At 41.3% G+C, this 19,519-nt stretch overlaps 1 protein-coding gene across 1 annotated transcript in view; it reads right to left on the reverse strand.

The window, feature by feature from the left end:
* The window catches only part of rnf13 (ring finger protein 13), a 53,005-nt gene that overhangs the window by 3,820 nt on the left and 29,666 nt on the right, over positions 1-19,519 (reverse strand). Inside the window, exons 5-8 of the mRNA XM_036141090.1 lie at positions 7,066-7,153; positions 6,331-6,421; positions 5,708-5,813; positions 4,289-4,382 (exon numbers count right to left, since the gene is read on the reverse strand). Coding sequence (XP_035996983.1) covers positions 4,289-4,382; positions 5,708-5,813; positions 6,331-6,421; positions 7,066-7,153 — 379 coding nt within the window. The remainder of the gene's footprint in view (positions 1-4,288; positions 4,383-5,707; positions 5,814-6,330; positions 6,422-7,065; positions 7,154-19,519) is intronic.

The raw sequence follows: 19,519 nt of genomic DNA on the forward strand, positions 1-19,519 counted from the left end.
GAACAAGATTTTGTCCAAATCAAGGAGAAATGCACATATTTTAAGAACATTTTACTTATTTTATGTTCTGTTTTTGCAGTGTATAAGGAGATCAGGCTTTATTTTTGGTGGTTTTGTCGGTTGCTGGGAGTATCTTACGTTTAACATTTTGCGCTCAGATTACGTTTAAAAAAAAAAAGAAAAAAAAAAAGAGAGAAAAGGCTGTGGGAGCTCGTGCAGCTCCTCTGCTCTTCTTTCATTAATCGTCCAGGATGTCAGCATTCCTGGCTCTCAAAGGAGCCACGCTGGCCCACTGAACTTGAGATGAGCGATGAATGTGTCTGGGAGAGTTAGAGCGAGCGAATGAAAGCGAGTGAGACAGAAAGAGGAGGAAAAAAAAAAAAAAAAGAAAAATTCTCCCGCGCGCCACAGCTGGGACCAACCAGACCGTGCCGACTGGCACTGAGGCCCGGAGAGACGGAGGGAGCTCCTCTGAAGTGACATCAACATGCTCCGCACACACAGAGGCCTGCAGACACTCTGCAGCTGCTCCGCTCTCTCTGTGGGTGTTTTTTTCTTTTTTCTCCTCCTTCTTCAGATCTCAGCCCACTGTTTGGATGCAGAAAGCTGCAGAGAGGCATGGAGTGACTCATCCTAACCAAGGAGGGGGATCAGAGATTCTGACGGCCTGAAACGTTCTCAGGTCCTCTGGATGACCGCGCCTCGCCGATCCGGACCACCAAAGACCAGCCGGACGAGGATGACGTAAGGCGGCGTAATGAAGCCGGAGCGTAAGCTGCTATTACATAACCCCGCACGCGCTGACACGGATCCTCCTGTTCCAGGACGCCGCTCAAACTGCTATTGTGTGCTAATTACACGGCCGAGCGGTTTGCATTAAGACGCCGTGCATCATCCACAGAGAAAGACGCCGTTTGTCTGCTACTCGTGTCAGCCTGGGGTCCTCTGTTTACATCCACGCAGGCCTGGACACGCTGCACAACAGCTAATCTGCATAAATGCCTGATATGTTGAGATTCAAAACGTTGACGTCCTTTAAAAAATAATCTGCAGGCCGGTGTTTTTTTCCCCCCAAGAAAAACTAGAAATCGCCGTTGTTGCTTCTCTGCAAATCAAATCGGTTCGTCACGAAAAAAAGCAAGAAGGAGGGAAACGTGTGAAACAAGTGAAGGTGGGTAGAAGCCGTTCAGCAGCAGGAAGGCGTCCTGCCAGCGCAGCAGCAGCAGCAGCAGCAGCAGGGGACGCGGATGTGTTTATAAAAACACCTTATTCAGAAAGAACATCACACAATGCTGCGTTACAGAACTCCGCAGGCTCGTCGCCTGGAAATGGCAACAACTTTAACTTAGTGGATTGATGCGTTAAGACACAGACCAATCGTCCAGAGATCCCAATCCGTCACTTGTTGGCTCTGACTGAACTGGACTTTCTGTTGATCAAATGCAGCAAAATCTAAGAAATTCTGTCATGTTCGCTTTTTAAACAACCCAGCGACGTTTTCTTTGAAGAGTTGAACAGAAATTGGACTAAAATTAAAGTCTAAGTTGCACGTAAAATGCATTTTAACGCAGATGCATTCAAATAGTCACCAGAGTAAAGAAATGTATATTATATGTGAATTATGTGCGCCGTTTGGAAGGAATTTCGATAAACCTTGCTGTATAAGCGAATGAGCCCGAACATTCCTCAATCGGCCGATCTGGTATGTGACGCCACAAACAGAACGAGTACCGCGCATCCGGCGCTAACACTGTCTGCTAACACTACGATTTTCCTCGCTCGTGAAGTGTGAATTGCATAAAACACTTTTGTCACTGTCGGCAATCCAGTCCTTTCGCGTTTTTATTTTTTACGAATTTATCCCATTTCTTTCGGACCTTTTGATCCACCGGTCAAATATGTAGCGCTACCTTCTGGCCTGCATTAGACCGAGGTGAAGTTGGCTTGACATTGGACATTCAAGCTCCGCGGAGTCAACGGAGCACTCTTGAGAAACAAAAATCAAATCAGATTTGTTGACGGTCCCTAACTGCACCACCGCGTATGGGAGAAGGGAGCAGCTGAGAGACGCTGGCTGAAATCGGAGTCCTTCAACCGGATCAACCGTGAGCTAGATCCCGCTGACTCCGCGGAGCCTGAATGTCCAATGTCAAACCAACTTCACCGCGGTCTGCACTACAGCCACCAACTACGCACCTAGAAGGCATTTTATCTTATAATTAGTTCGGTGATTCTTTTTAAAAGCGCTTGCTCAAAGTAGACGTGGATCAGCAGATTTGGTGTGTGAAAGAAGATCCCGGAAAACATCCATATATCCTGGTTCGCCGCACCGCTTGTACAATGTAAACAATGATGTAAACAATGTGTGTTTCTATGCAAGTTTGATTTGCGCGTTCTTGGTGGTCTTGAACTGACGTCACACGTCTGAAATGGCCGATCGTAAACGGAGGCAGCACTCAAACGCTGAATACCATAATCGGTGTAAAAAATGTGCGAAATTTCATATTTAAACTTAATTTGAACACTTTTGATACATGAAAATTCAAAGTTTACCTTGTTCTGGAAGTTATTCAGTGGTTTTCAGGATATTTTTTCGGTACAAGACTTAGACATTAGGGCAAGGAGTGGCTGCAGAACCCCAGCAGCGGTCTAATTTTACCCCAAAATGTTATGTTTTATATCTAAAGCCAATTTAAAAATAAATAAAAATAGCTGCAGCAGTTTCTCTGTGTTGTCCCGCAATATCTGCACACAATTCGCACAACAGAATGAGACGAGTGGAGCGAGAACATCCAAGTTTGTTGGCCTTTATTTTTAAACCTAAAACAAAAAATGCAGCAAAGGGTGCTGAGGTCAGGAAACAAACCCCGTCTGGCTGCGCTGAGGAAAAATAGCCTTCCTGCTACGCCGCGAGCCAGCCCAGGAATATTTAGCTTTTACCAGCTGCAGAAAAAAAAAAAAAAACTTACACTGGCACAAACAGGAAAAGGCTTTGGGGGAGGTGAAGGAAGCAGCTACTTAGTTGCTACTAGGAAACTTCACCTTTATCAACATATTTGCATGATGACCTCAACAGGAAACATGTCGACTGAATATTAGAGTGGATTCTGTCACATCAGCGCCACAGAAAGCCAAATTAAAATGTAAAAGCAACATCAACGCTGCAGCGGCGTCTGAGCTCAGAGGGATCTGCTGCAGCTGGAGCTGAGCCGGCCACCATCGGCTCAACGTTGGACTGAAAAATGCTAGATAAACTGATACAGCAGTCGAACTTTAGAAATGATAGTGTCCATAAGTGTGTAGACACTCCTGCCATAAGTTTTCTCAGGTCAGGAGTGTCTACGCACTTTAGACACTCCTGCCCTGAGAAAACTCAGGGAGCCCCAGTGCGAGGGGGGGGGGGGGGACTTATTATGCACCACCTATTTTGCTCCACCGGTGTTTCCCAGCATAACTGACTGAACTCTCTCCAACCTGCAAAACAGAGCAATCAGGGAAAACCTCTGAACATACAGCAGGAAAAAAAATTCTTAAAATGAAAAAAAAATAGCAGGATGCTGTTACACTTTATACTTTATTTCTGAACCAGACGTGGTCTTATCTAATAACACCCTAGAAGAAGCCGCACGCGGATGTAGTAATCACTTTATTACATCTTCTTTCGCTTCCTCCTACTTTCTTGTGAATTTCTCCAATGTGAGATCAATAAAGCTTATCTTATCTGATAACAGCTAATACTGGATTTAAAAAAAAAACACAACTGTTAAAACTAAAGTCCAAATCAGCAGTCATGTCTCAAGCTTCTGCAGAAACAAGCTCTAAACTGCAGAAGGGAGGGGGGGGGGGGGCATTATGGAAGAAAAAAACATGACATTAATCCGATTAGCTCCAAGGTGCAGAGCTCTGGTGAGGAAAGATGTGCCTCACAAGTGAATCGATGGCATTTCCACTCTGGTTCTGATCATGTGAAGAAAAGCAGCGGAGGAAAATGGCTCCACTACTGAAATGTTAAAGAGCCAGAGGTGGGAGACAGGACCAGGGTTTCTGTGAATAGTCTCAGAGGGACTGCTTTCTACATAGGGTGGGGTGTTGAGGGTTGGCAAAGAGTTTTTCTCAGGAAGCTGGAGACGTTTCTCAAAGAGGAAGAAAATCTTTCCTCTAATCTAATTTTCCAGCTATTATGCAATGCCGCCCAGGTTTCCAGGATATTCAGATCGTGTCACGTTAAACCAGAACAACGAACGTGTCTCTGTTGTTCTCACCGTGATGTTTGAGGCTACCTTCTTACCTTTCTTGAACTTGTGGATGGGAAGTTTCTTCAGCTGGTCCTTCCGCAGGCGGCTCCTCCGAGCTCGGCGTCGGTCCTGGACGAACTTGGTGATCTAGTTTCAGTGGGAAGACGAGGGACATTCAAAATCTTTCAAATAAGGAGGCAAAACACATCCGTCGCTAGAACTGCGCGGAGGATACGGCTGGTGATGCGGATCCAACTCGCCATAGCAGGTTGGATCAGGTGTTCTGAGTGACATCACAATATCTTTTGAGCCAATAGCAATACTGATTAAAAAATTAACTGCAAGACACTCATTAAACCTGAGGAGGGCGCCACACAGACGGTTTTGGACACAAAAATCAGGATTTCAACAAATTTGCAGAAAAATTGTCAAAATAATGACCGGGATATGTAGACAGAGCTATAAGACAGCCATGTATACAGTTTATAGGCAAAAAAAAAAAAAAAAGCTGATTTGGGTGTGAGTTACCCTTTAAGCTTTGACCTGGTTGAGCTAAGAATAACACTCTTCAGTGTGGAAGTGACTACTGAAAGAAGAGGTTGAACTCTTCGGTATCGGAGAGGCGTTTAAAGTAAAGTTGAAGCATTGTTGAAAACTCATCAGGGAGTAAAGTTAACTGGCTGCTTTCCTAAGCATTGCAAAGTCATACCGGCATGACATGATAGGAGGCAGGTGAGTAAAATCACCTTAAATATGTAAATGAATGCAGTTTTATTTTAATGTATTGATTTGTTATCATTTTCGACTTAAATTGTTACATTTCCATCTAAAGGGCTTTGTTCGTCTCCAGGTGTTAATGCAGCTGTGAGAAGCTGCTCCTTTAGGAGTGGGTTGCCTTTGAGTGTTTTGGGACTTTGCATCCAGAATGACGCGCGCTTTTCACGTCAGTCTACAGAAATCTCCAACAACACCAGGAATACTTCTTTTGAAATGGTTCAATACTCACTATATAGCAACAAAGCTGTTTAGCCTGCAACAATGATTAAGACAATGCACAGAACTGCTTAAACAGAAACCGTGTTTAATACGAGAAGTCGGAGGTTCATTCAGACTGCGAGTGAGCGAGCGAGAGCAAGACTTTCCTGTATTTTTACCGTGAATAAATTATTAATGATTACTCACAGCTAAAAGGCTGGAACTAATATTCCTGAATACTGTTCCTATCTTTTTAATATTACAGCTCGTGAACAGGAATCACAATGGGCTTAAAGTCATATAATGGAAGTTTTACACCTCTTAATATGATGAGAATGTTTTATTTCTACCTGAAGGGCGTACAAATTTAAAAATAAAATACAATGAGTTTGGAAACCAGACTTTGGCCAGCTTTGTTTTAGAGCTCAAAGCACAGCTCAATGCAAGTAAAATTTGTGTTGAAATAACAGTTTTGTTGAAGAAACACTTAGACCCACCATGAAAACAACAATGAGGATGAGGCAGATTCCCACAATGATCAGAAAGGGGATCAGGTAATATTCCAGAGGCAAGCTGAAGTCTGGGATCAGGACCAAGTGGCCTCTGGGGAAACAGGCAGAGCATCGTCAGTAGAGAAACACATAAAAAAACAACCTTTTATCTCTTTACGCTACACAATGGCAGCAGCACTAAGGCTCGTTTTCTCATTGGAGCGGACAGATTCACTTCATCAATAGTTCAGCTTCTGTTCTCCATTAGGACCTGTCCTCAGCACTGAGCCAGTGTCATGTTTGCCGTTTATTCCCATGACTGGAAAAGATGTGGGAATAACCCTCATGTATAAGGATGGCACACACAAACACAGCAGCTGATCTGAAGCGACAAAAACGAGATCCTAATGCTGCATGGAGACTTTTTATAGGAAAATATTACATCGGCAGCCTTGACAGTCAGGTTCTGATATTATTGTGGAAATTGGTCTCAAATTAAACGTGTAGCTGGAGCGCTCAGGATGTGCAAAAAGCTCCTTATGATAAAAGGAAACTGTGCAGAGTGCAGTGAGAGAGAAGCGGAGAAGGAAATAATTTCTGTTTAAACGGACCTTTAGGTTCAGACTCACCCTTTGTCATACATGTAGTCGTCTTTCAGAGTATTGGCAGTCAGCTCGCTCACAAATACAGAGGGAATAACTATCTGCTTCAGAACATCCACTAAAACAGAGAAAAATTAATACATTCAACCTGTTGAGCGATCGTTAAATCATTAAAGTTGTCTTTATGGAAAAATCTGAATGAACTCCTGCGTAATATTTCTGTTACTTCTACAGTTTTTAATCACAGAGCCAAATCTTAAATGTTAATCTGCAAACTGTTAAAACAGACTAATAAACCACAGCCTAACAATGCAAAAATAGGGCTACTATTCAGCCCCTTTTCTAATCAGTGGTTATCATTTATTAATAATCAGCTTACATTGTTTGTTGTCGCTATTCTCTAAAAAACTATCAATATGCCCATGATTAAATTATACCATGTGAGCAAAATCAATAAAAATGGATGACATTTTCAAATTGTTTATTGTTTATATGAATTGTTGTAGTTTATTTCAGGGGATGAGTGAAGAATAAAACCAGTTTGCTGCTGTTTCAGAAACCCTTAAACAATGATTACCACATTCAAAAAGACAAGTGAAACTGACGGTTAAAGTAACAATTGCTTTAATCGTGGGCACACCTTCAAAATAAAAGATTGAAATCTTAAAAAGCAGCTCAATTTAGCCTTTATTAAATGTTACCTGGTGAAGAGATACTGAATATTCAGCGTTAGTTAGCGTATGGGGGGGTGCATAAACTTACAGTCGTTGGATCCCATGCTGATTAAGTCATCAGAGTCCACGTTGTGAACAATGGCCGCCTTATATCCAGCTTTTTGTGCATTAAGGACCTGAAGGAGATAAAAACATTTGCTGAAGAGAAGAGACACTTTTTGTAAAGCTAATCGGAGCAATGCTAACTAATAAGAGTTGCGTTTAATAAGGGTAGGGCCGGACGATAATCCAATAACAATATTTAAATCGATTGATAGACGTGTGGTGCGATAGAAAAAAGGTTCAATAGAAGAAGGGAAGGGCGATAATGACCTAAACACTAATAGATAAATCACAGTTATGACCATAACCAAAACCTTCCAACAATAAAAGCTTTGATAATTGTGCCTCCCTGGCAGCCATACATACAAAACATGAGGATAGCTGCTGTATTAAATATTTATTCCTAACATGGAAAACAAAATCACTGTAAGTCATCTTGTGATAATCATGATTAACTAAGTCTATGTTCATCATACTGCAGGCCTTGATGCTCAATTCCAATTCCATTTATTTTTGCTGAAATACGTTTTTTTTTTTTGCGTGTTTGTACATATGACTCAAGAACCCAAAGCGACAGAAGGTGAAAGTAGACATCACACAGCAGTGTACTGTTTACAGAAGTAATAACGGATGTAATCGTTATTAGGAGTGTTCAATAAAGCCGCGTTCAAAAACAAACAAAAACATTACAGTGGATACCTGCATCTTTGTGTGATGAAGTTGTTGAGCAATTCAACTTAACAACATTAAGACTAAATCACAACAAAGCGACGAAAAGGAAGAAAAAAATAGAGCACAGCTATTAACAATGGCCTTTTGTGGATGGAAATGCGACATCAGACAAATATTTTATCACATATGGAAGTGGTACAAATCAGATTTTTTTGGGGGGGGGGGGTGAAAAGAATTGGGCTGTTCACACCGCCATAAAAAAAGATGGATACGGGTCGCATATGGACAAGAATTTCGGATTTGGGTCGGATTTGCTGATGAGATTTTAATGTTCACATAACTGAGAGCATGGCTGCTGCTCACTGCAATAATGTTCATATCTGTAATATCGCTTACTTGACTATGTACTGTTACTCTATAGTTCTTAATTCTTTATGTTACATTTGGCTATACTGTCATCCTTATATTTGTGTTGACTTCATTACTTAAGTACTTATTTTTGCCTTCTAATGTCATTTCAGACAATATACTTCATATTCTATTTAATTATGTTGCAGGTTTCTGCTTCCTTGTATGTTAAACTCTTAGTCAATAAACAGAATTCTGATTCTGATATTTGTTGTTTGATCCCTTTTTCACAACAGGTTCAATGATAACGTCAATATATACTATGTTACATCTTAAAATATGATTAAATCAAATCACGGTGAGCTGTTAAGCAGCACATTTGCAACTGTTGTAATGAAATTGCCAATTTTATCTTGGGGAGATATTTTTACTTTGGTTTTTTGTTTTCATTTATTTGAAACAAATGATAACAGAGGTCCTGTGGCAGATAATGGGACCAAATTGTTCTTCCTATCTGACAATGTAACATCAATCTTGAGTCTACAGAGTAACAAGCAGAAGAAAAAAGAAACACAAGCAGTAGAAATACACAGATAGGAGCTCTAAAATTGCAATAACAAAATTAACAAAAACGTATTAAATTTTTGTAGGTACATAACTTTACAATAAGTCTTCAATTAAAACATGCTTAGATCAACAAAAATAAATTAGGGATTTCTCTCAGGCACCAGCCTGGAAAATACAACCATATAACAATAAACAACTAAAAGTAACAAAAACTTAAGAGTAAAAGACTGGACTGCATTTCTGTTTAAAATAAAGTGATCAACTGTGATGTTTTAATTCAACTCAAAGCTACTTTATTACTCCCAAAGGGAAACTGTATGTTTCTGTATTATTATGTATTATTCCTAGTTTTCCTCTCCACAACTGAAGACACTGTTGTTGGATGGTTTGTCCTGAAAGTGTAACTCACCCCGATGTAAAAGCAGAACCCCACCCCAGAGAAATTTAGAAAAACGCCACCTAAGTGGGTGGTGCCAAGAGACTCAGAGGGGCGGGGCTAAGTGTGTGGATGAGTGGTGGGGGTTAAAGCAGGGATGTGGTCAGGGTGAGGGAAAGTGCCTGCAAAACAACAAAAATAAAGCTAATCGCTATGGAATGTAATATGATTAAATAATCCTAGTTTGTTTATTAAATGCTATGCTAACTTATTGGTGATAAAATGCTAACCTGAAAAACGATGCTAACAATGCTAACCGACTGTTCCGACTACTGACTCCCTACACGTCGTGTGTCTGAGTGAGATGCTTTAATAGCCGAATGCAAGGCTAAGATGACGAAAACATGTATCGTTTGAGCCAATAGGAAAATTCAACTGCGATAGCCACCGTTCAACCCTAAAAGGGCTGCACTAAGACGCTTTTAAGACAAATACTGCTGAAACAAATAAGTTCACAAGAAAATAAAAAATATAAAACTGCGTAGCAACTTTAAAGTAGCACTCTTAGCCCGGCTTTATACGGTTTATCTGTAATACAAAAGTTGATTTTGGGGTGAGTTGCACTTTAATGTTCTGTATTTTATCAGGAATCCTGCATACCACACTAAAACAAGATGAATGAAATGTTACATTTTAATCTGAAAACAAAGCCAGCGAATGAGGAGTCACTGTCCTAAAGTGTACTTCCATCGTATGGACAGACCAGGACAAATAACCAAGCTGTACCGACTTGATTGCCTTGATACAATGACTATTTGGACGAGAAAAACCAACAGCAAAGCTGAATCTCTTTAGCAGCACATGTTTCAGGTCTGCTGCATCATGGATGCAGTGGAAACCGGCACGATGACGAACTTTGCACCTGTAAGGCTGTTTCTGCTGCTCTCACAGTATAGCAGCTACAGTATCCTGTTAGTCATTGTTAGCGCAGTTCTCACACTGCAGATGTGAAGAAGGAAATAGGATGTGGCAGCATAACCTAGGAATAAATCATTGTGTGTTTTAACAGGGAAATAAATGTGGAACTGTGATGTTTCCTCTATAAAACCCCGAGAGGAAAAACAAATAGTTGGAGCTGTTTTAATAACTCAACAATCAGCCAGTTCATTTAGTGGTAGTGTCCGAACTTGAGCAACATGGCGCAGCAGACTACACCTAAATATGTTAAAGCTTTGATCCTTGGTGTGTTTATAGGAATTTATGAGCATTCTTTCTGAAGCGCATGTATGAGGTCAGACACTGATGTTTGAGAAGAAAGCCTGGCTCTAAGTCTCCGCTCTAATTCATACCAAAGGTGGTCCACCCCAAATGCTCTCATCCATGTCTCAATGGACATTACTTTGTGCAAAGTCATGTTGGAAGAGGAAGAACCCATCTCCAAACTGTTCCCACAAAGTTGGGAGCATTGACTTGTCCAAAATCTCTTGGCATCAGAGTTCCTTACACTGGAACTAAGGAGCCACGCCCGGCTTCTGAAAACCAACCCTACACCAGACCTACCACTTCGTCCCAGAGTCGCAGTCATTCCCAGTCGCGTTCCACTTTATTATAATACCGCCAACAGATGACTGGAATATTATGGGTAGGCTTGGGCGATAAACCGAAAATTTACCACAATAACTGACGTCATTTTGCCCATGTCGGTATTTTGGGCATTAAAAAAAAAAATGAAAGAAAAAGTTATTTCTTTAGGTAGGCTAAGCTCCTGTCTCTATAAGACGCTGCACTACTTGTACAGTCTGTAGTAACATGACTCCACCCCATCCAGTAGGGCTGTGCATAAAAAAATCTATGCAAAGATTAACATCGATATTTAAAAAAAAATTATTTCATAATTCAGTATTGATATACCTCCCAAACACTAGGGGGCGTTATTACAGCGCGCCATTACTGTTCACAGCGAGGAAGTGCAAGTGAGACAAATTTGCGGAATGGCTGACAGGATTTTAGAAGCGCCTTCGTCCCTAAAATCAGACGTTTGGGCACATTTTTGGTTTCTGTGATACATTAAATGCATTGAACCAGATGCACTTTATTTTCCTGTTAATATATCAGCTAATAATAAATTGAAAATAAAATATTTGGCTGATTTTGTATGTTTGTTTGTTTGTTTTATTAGGATCCCCATTAGCTTCAGCATCAGCTAAAAGCTATTCTTCCTGGGGTCCTTCAGTCTTCCACGTGACAATACAATGTATTACATCACATTACACACTATACATACAAGACATTTACACAAAATTTAATACATATTTACATTTAACGCCATTTATCATTAAAAAGTAACATAAATAAATAAACATAATTAACATAAAAGTTTGCTACTCCAGATCTATATCAAAGAACTAGCTAACAAGAACCCTACACAGTATCTCCTTAATAAAATTAATATTAACTATCCAAATTTCTTTGAAGGTAATATTTCTTAAGTGAAGTTTTGAAACCACAGAGTGTTTTGTTGTACGATAGTCTTTGGGAGTGAATTCCATACACACATTGCCCTGTACCTAACTGAACGTTGAATTGATTTTGTTTTAACTCTAGGTAAAATAAAACTACCTCCTACTGCATGTCTTGTTGGATAATAATGTGTATCAGTACTAAAGGATAGTTTTGTATATAAAATGAAAGGCGTTTTGTTGATTGAATGAGTGAGCATTAACTTAAAAGTGATAAATCTTGATATTGGAGTCAAATCAAATCGAGCCAAGCGACATCGAAAATCGTATTGTATCGTGAGCTATGTATCGAGAATCGAATCGGCTCATCCTAGATTATTTCCAGCCCTACAATCCAGTCTGAAACAAGAAGTGAAAGAGACGGTGAGGTTGCGAGAATGGAGGACATTTCAGTTGTTTAAGCAGCTGCAGCGATGAAGCTGGTTGAGGAGGAAGAGGAGCAGCTGTTAAATACGTTGCAGCCACATTTGACCTCTGGTTCAGTTGCACGATGGAACTGTACATTAGTCTGACTGTACATTATATCAATGACGAATGGAAACTGCCAACCAGACTGCTTGAGACAACATATTTTCCAGCTGATGCCGAGGAGATGGTTGGACATGTGATGCTGTCTGCATGGATCAAGGATGAGGCCCGTATCACTATTACTACTGACAACGGCGCTAACATAGTTAAAGCTGCCGAGCTCAATAGACGGATGCGAGTGCAGTGTTTTTGGCACTCGCATCCGTCCATTTATCGCTATCGAGGTAAACTACTCAACATATCGCGATACTGATTTTAGGCCATATGGTCCAGCCCTTATTAAAGGTGAGAAAATGTCATGCTTTTACTTTTTTGCTGCTCATGTGGCATCCTTTCACAGAACCGCATTGGAGTTCACCCAACTCCTGAGGGTGACCCATTCTTTCACAGATGTGTGTAGAAACGGTCTGAATAACTAGGTGCTTGACTTTATACACCTGTGGCAATAGAAAGGATTGAAACACCTTTTTATTTGGACAGGGACAGGTTGCAGTACTTGGGGGAACTTTAAAATGTAGCTGAAATTTTTCCGTTACCCACAAATCTTTATTTTTACTGTCCTTTCCTGCTAAGCAATAAAAAAAATGCTTGGATCCCCAGCTTTGGTTTTGACATTTAGCCTGAATCTAATAACACTTTGACATCTTAAGTTTACCCTTTAAACACAGGAAATTAACTAAAATGATGTGTTAACTGGAAATGTCAGCTTTTTATTTTGATTAAAACTCCATTCGAGAAATCTATTTCGAGTTGGTCAATGCAGAGAGGAGCGGCACCTTAAGATGGATGTTTAACATGCCGGGTTGTGGCAAATTGTCTGGGAACACTGCAAAAAGGGAACCAAAAGTAAGTCAAGTTTTCTTGAAATTAATGTATTTTTCCTTGATTTAAGCAGGTAAATCAGACTATTTGCCAATGGAGTGAGTGTTTTTACCCCTAAAATAAGATAATTAGATATCCTGCACTTGAAATAAGATGATAGAGATGAAATGTTCCTATTTTAAGTGGAAGAATCTTATTCCATTGGCAAATAGTCTTATTTAGTTGCTTAAATCAAGGAAAAATGCATTAATTTCAAGAAAATTTGACTTCCTTTTAGTTCCCTGTTTGCAGTGAATCTTGCAAAGGTACCGCAGAGTTTAGGCAACTTTAAATGTTAAACTACAACAGGACTTCAATGGATCTTCAACAGCGACACAAGTAACACACAGATATACCAGGAAAAAGAAAAAAAAAACACAACCCACTGATCTTTATACTTCAGAGCTGTTCCAGAGCCAAAGCTTAGACAAAGCCGCATTGTGTAAGCTCACCATAAAATACAAATGAAAAGCAGTGATCGATAATATTTAGCCAAGAATGACAGTACAGATAGACCCTTTCTTTTTTTTTTTTTATATCATAGCTCATGTGACTGAAGCCACAAAGGGAAAGCTGATGTTAATAATTTCTCAGAGCCTGTGCCGCCTTCCTGATGTAAATTAACACCCAGAACCAGACAGGGAAGGTGAGAACAGCGTGAGCCTGTGCCGTGAGGAGAACAAAGAGAGAAGAGGAAAATCTGTTCAGTTTCAGTCGCACTGTAAAATACAAGTGTCATCCGATGGGTTGTTCTTTTTTTTTTAAGACGAAGCTTCTCACTGTAACCTGGGAATCATTAGTGTGTTTGCATGAGTCTGAGCCCTGCAGTTCAAACAACACTCATTGTCCTGTGCGGCGACGTCAGGAAATCCATTTAGACCTGCGAGGGTGAGCGTATATCGCGGCCTTCGCGGACGCCAACAGCAAACAGTCGGGCCTTTTGTCTGCGTCTTGTCAGACTGATTTTACGCACAGGCATACGTGAAGCGGCGTGCATGCAAGTGGCAGCATTGTGGTCGTATGTGTTTGCCTGTGAGGACGCATTGTGCGGAGGTATCAATGGCTACTAGTGTGCATCTCTGGGGGGGGGGGGAGGCTGTCGGGACAAAGCGAAACGCACAATAAGCCGTGTCTGGATGCGTGTCTGTGTGGCTGTTTAAGAGAGGCACAGCCCCGCCACTGGAGAATAATTTAAGCATGAAAAAAGGCTATGAATTTAAAAAGATCTCTGATGAGCTTTTGCTTTTAGACAAGCTATGCCTTAGATCAGGCATGTCCAGAGTGCAGCCATTTGTGGCCCTTGGAATATAATTTTGAATGAAATTTGGCCCTCCAGCAAAACGAATATTAGCAGATAGACACGTTTTGTAATTATTGAAGGGTGATGTTTTAAATGACAAATTTACATCTTCTTAAATGTAGTGTTGGGTGCTAAAAGAATTTTCTTTCAAGAGCCGCGTTTTTTTGCTTTCGTTTTAAAATCTTAGGAAGAAGGGCGTCAAACATCAATCGCCTATTTCCTAAAAAAAAACACAGTTGGGGACACCTATTTATTAAAATTGGTTATTAAGGCAAGGCTTTTTGAAAATAAGTTCTAGACAAACAATTTGTAGACCAAGAAAACAGAAAAATGGTTCGTTTTGGACCTATAATGTTTTCTACTTTTTTTCCCCCTAGTGTCCTGTCTAGCAATGTGGCAATAAGAATTGATATCTTAATGCCAAATAGAGCTCGACAGATTTTGCTTTCACAAGTGGAGCAAACAGCTTTCGCCATAATGCTCCGCTTGATTTGTGCATGTAAATAGCTTTATTGTGATTCCTGCATTTTCTACTTTGTTTAAATAAAATGTAACATTTTAAGTTCATTGCTAAGCAGATCAAAAAGAAAATAGTAACTAATATTATTAGCTTTTGAAAAAAGAATGCCCCGCCCCCCTAAATACATGTGGGAGTACGGTTAACATTATTAGGTACATATACAGCTGATTAAAGTCTGTTCAAAAATGTTTTCTGGACTGAAGTCTTTCACAGCGAAGTTTGTATGGTGGAAAAATCTGGTTTCAAATCTTGGTTTCTCACACATACACGCAAAGTCATCACAGGATCTCCAAATATCCTACCATCCGCATTCCTAGAATCCATCCACACCAGAAGAGTAGCTGCATATGCACAATGAGAACAACACATTCACCACAGAGAAAGACCTGAGCTCACATTTAAACCCGCAACCTTCAACATAGAAATACAGAACAATACAGACATGTTTTTTTTTTGTACGCATGTGGAAATTTGTCAGCAGTTTCACCGAACAAACCCCAAGATAAACCCACCGTCTGAAGCCCAAAACCTTGAACGTCATCGTCCCTCTCTCTTTAATGAGGCAAACAAAAAAGGTCATCAAGGTATTTTTAAAAAGACAAGCGGTGCACAAAACCCAACAGAAATACCTCGACGCTTCACCGGGCTTGATTTATCTTTTTAAGCTGCCACTACAGGCTCTTTTTCACTCAAAGGAGGACATGTGAGCAGCGTTGCAATGCGGACCTGAGGCTCTGACACAGCACCAGGAAGCAACCGACGAAGAAAAACAAAACCAGGAGATCTGTGGACATTTGATCTGCGTCCGGGGTCCCACTCCCAGCCTGACGATCTTTTGCTGCCTGTTTAACCCCGGACGGCTGCATCAACGGTGAAAAGCCTCTGCATATGGGGCGCCAGCTCCCCCTGGCATTTTATGTCTCTATGCATTGTGACACATGAAAATAGCTCAAGTAAACATTTTACGGCAGTAGTTTTGCTCTGGAGTGTCATTTCTTTCACAGCCATGCTTTACTCCCATTTGGCCCAACGCTGGCATAACCAGTCCTTTTAAGGGACTGCACAATACGACCGAGGACCTGCTCCTGGCTGCAGGCTCGTCTGGATGTTAGTCTTTGGTGCCTGAAATCTGCAGAGAAACTCAAGCGCTCCTGCTGGCTCAACCTTGTGTTTGCATGGGCACAGATAAGCACATTCTAGGCATTCCCGAGACGAATGAATGAGAGAGAGGGGGGGGGGGGATGAAGAGCGGATGAAAAGAAGACGTGAAGGCCACCAGGAATAAAGAAATCAATAATGCAAAAGCCTGAGAATCCAGAAATGGATACAAAAAACGATTAATTTACAAATCCCCAGCCAACCGTCATGGCGAAGGCGATTATTGTTTTGGAACAGAAATAGTTATACGACTTTAAAGAATTTTTAAAGAAGCCCCTTTTCACACTAATTAAAGCATCACACATGCTACAGTTTGAATGATTATCAGTAAAATTAGGCCTCTTTTATTAACAAGAATTAAGTGCCTTGCAAAAAACATTCAGACCCCACAGCTCCTCCCTACCATAAAACACGGTGGGGGCTGCATCGTGCTGCGGGGGGAGGCTTTGCTCGGCCGGGGAAAAATGGAAATTGGTCGGCATCAAGTATTGTGCCGATATTTTTTTCTAATTGAATGAACAACGCCTGTATTTTTCATTGAGCGTGTCCTTCAAACTGTTGTGAACCGTTACGCTCTCGCACGTCCTTCAGGATGAGTGCGTCTGGAGGCCAACAGGCAGTCGACTTGGGCTGTGTCAAATAACCTGTAACTGTTTGGAAATCTTACAAAGGGTGCTGCTGAAGACAGAAAAAAAAAATAAAAATAAAAAACATGGCTCCAGTCAGCCGTATGATAGAAATAAACGCCTTTCACGGTTGTTTCTACTGCAGGTCAGTGCACCTTCGATCCTTGGTGGATATATGTGAGAGTTTGGCTACAGCTGGTTGACATATCTGGGTGTTTTACAGGACTTTCCAGTCATGGTCCAACAAATCCCTGTTTTTTTTTTTTGTTTTTTTTTTTTGATCGGAGTTTGTTTATCTCTGCTCTTCTAAGCTGCGTATTTGTGTTGCATTACCTTCACAGTCTGATCATACCGGATCTATTTTATGTCCCAAAGCAGGATCTATATAATACTGTGTGGAAGCAGACTGCTGATAGCATCACTAACTCCTGCTGCATCACCACTCTGTCTCTGTGTGTGTGTGTGTGTGTGTGTGTGTGTGTGTGTGTGTGTGTGTGTCTGTTTGAGTTTGCAGCAACTTCACTGCTGTGTGTGTAAATCTGCTGCCAGCGCTCTCTTAATGCAGCGCTGCAGCTAAAACACACCGACTCCCTTTTTCTCATTTGTCCTCACTCCCTTTTTTTCCTTCGTTTCCTTTGGTTTATTCCATTTCTTTCTGTGCTCAGATCCTCCTCAGCTCAGAGAACTAAAGATCGAGTCGGACCCATTTTCTCCTCTCTCTGCGTTCTACCCCGTCTCATGACTCGTCTGCCTCCTTTCTTCCCGTCGCCCTCCCGGTTTTTCCTGTTCAACCCCCCCTCTCCTTCGCCTCAAGCTCTCCCCTCTCACCCAGTCTCTCTTTATGCCACCCTTCCTTAGTCATTTCTCTTTTCCTTTCTGCTCACAGCAACCCCCCCCCCCCCCTCAAACTCCACACTTATCTCCTTTCGTCGAAACCGAAGTTTAACTCCTTTACCCTTTCCCTCATTAGCAATGCTAAACCGTTCTGTTTTTTTCTTCCTGCCGCCCCAATCCCCCCCTCCTCCCCTCCTCGGTGCTTCAGAGGAATGCTGCACGGAGCCGAGTTGGGTCTTCCTCTCAAGGTCCGGAGACGGTTGATTAGATAAAGGGTTCAATAAAGCTGCAAACTGCAGGGAGGGGCCGCGGATCCTGATAAAGCGCAGCTGCAATTCCTGCGCCGCACGTCAGCTTGTCTGCGCGCGTGTTTGAACTACAGGTGCAGTAAAGATATAATTGCAGCCCTTTTCTTCGAGGCTGCGTTCCCACAGTCAGGTGTATGCAAAGCCAGCTCTCTGTCAGAAAGACAGAGCCCTCCAACTTTATCACATTTTTGGCATGCTCCGACGACAAAGCTCCTTGCATTTTATCCGACGTCTGGGTGATAAACCGACACGAGCAGGGCAAATCGGTGAAATGGAAGATGTCAGAGATACAAATATGAAGTTTGCATTTATAATTAGCCAATATAACTAAAAAAATAGTGTTTTATTTCAAAGAAACTACAAGTGTTTTGAGTCTTGACAGAGATTCCCAATTTGATTTCGGTCTGCACTTTGACTAGGCCGTTGATTTTAACTAGAGCTGCGTCTCACTTCGCAGGCTGCGTCCTTCGAAGGACCCAGCCTACACAGCCTTAGGAGGATTCTCAGCCGTTGGTAAATGGGACGGTCTAGCCTTTGGAGCACTTCCTGGTTGCGACACGACGTCATTCACGTCTACCCCAAGCCCGGGACAAAAACCGACACAAAAAAATGGATATGGACATTTTTTTATTTACTTGTTATTGGAGGAGGAGAGTCGGCTCAGACGGCTTCAGCGGCAGCAAAACCGGCGACAAATTTTTCTCAGGCTGGGAGAGCGCAGTGGAGAGGTAACATTTACTTTCTATTATTTTCACCCAGGGGTCTGCTAATGATCATAATATACCAGTTATTAAACAAACGCTTGTCAGCAGATTGACGAATATGTTTAAATCTAAAATTTTATATTTATTTGTAAGACTTGATGTAAGCTTATGTTTGTAACTTTAGTAATTTGAATTGAATTGTTAAATGTGTACAAACCCTGTAAATAACTGACTTAAATCACTACTTCCACTATCACTAAAAATGTGTGCAAAGCACCTTGGGAAATCTTATGGCACGCGAGGCCGCTAAGGATGGTAGCGGTGCATCCTCAGAATTCGGAGGATGGACGCATTCGAAGGCTGCATTTTAAGCATCCTCAGAATTTTTGCCAAATGGCACAGCCTCCGCGCATCGTTGTGACGTCACCGGCCTTAAAATGCGTCCTTCGAAGGACGCAGCCTGCGAATTGAGACGCAGCTTAGGGCTCCCCGATATCAGGAAAAAACAAGACGTGCAATAATGCTGGTGAATGTTTCCTTAAAAAACAAAAAAAAAGAAAAGCTAAACGCTAAAGTCTATGGCGATCCCATCTTTGTGCTTTGTGATTATTGTAAACATCACAGAGAGAGAGGAGTAGTCATGGAAAAAATATCATTTCCATTCCAACAACAAGCTTTAATTGAAAATTTCCAGCTGCTGTACGGGCAAATAAACAACCTTGATGCAAAGCAATACAGTTCCTTAATGACTTTAGGAAAAAAAAAAAAAAAAAACATGTACCGTTTCCATCCGCTTCACTTTTTTTTTTTTTTTTTGCTTCTTTGGACTTGTCTATGTTAAAAAAAAAACCTGCTACAAATACAAAGCAGCTTTAATGAAAAAAAAAAAAAGCATGGAGATTTTAACAAGGTATATTTTCAAAGAACAGCATTAAACAAGTAGTTGCGACGTTTTTGCGCCTGTGTGTCCTGCGGGTCAAAGGGAGCGAGTCTGCGCCGTTTGTTGCCACAACAGATTGGAAAAAGACATAACGGCAGCTCAGGAAAAAAAAAAAAAAAAAAAAAAAAAAGGAGCCGTGCAGCACCAACATGAGATTTGGCTACTTCCAACTTTTTCTC

This window comes from Fundulus heteroclitus, chromosome 9 (assembly GCF_011125445.2).
Source record: "Fundulus heteroclitus isolate FHET01 chromosome 9, MU-UCD_Fhet_4.1, whole genome shotgun sequence".
NCBI classification, from domain to species: domain Eukaryota; kingdom Metazoa; phylum Chordata; class Actinopteri; order Cyprinodontiformes; family Fundulidae; genus Fundulus; species Fundulus heteroclitus.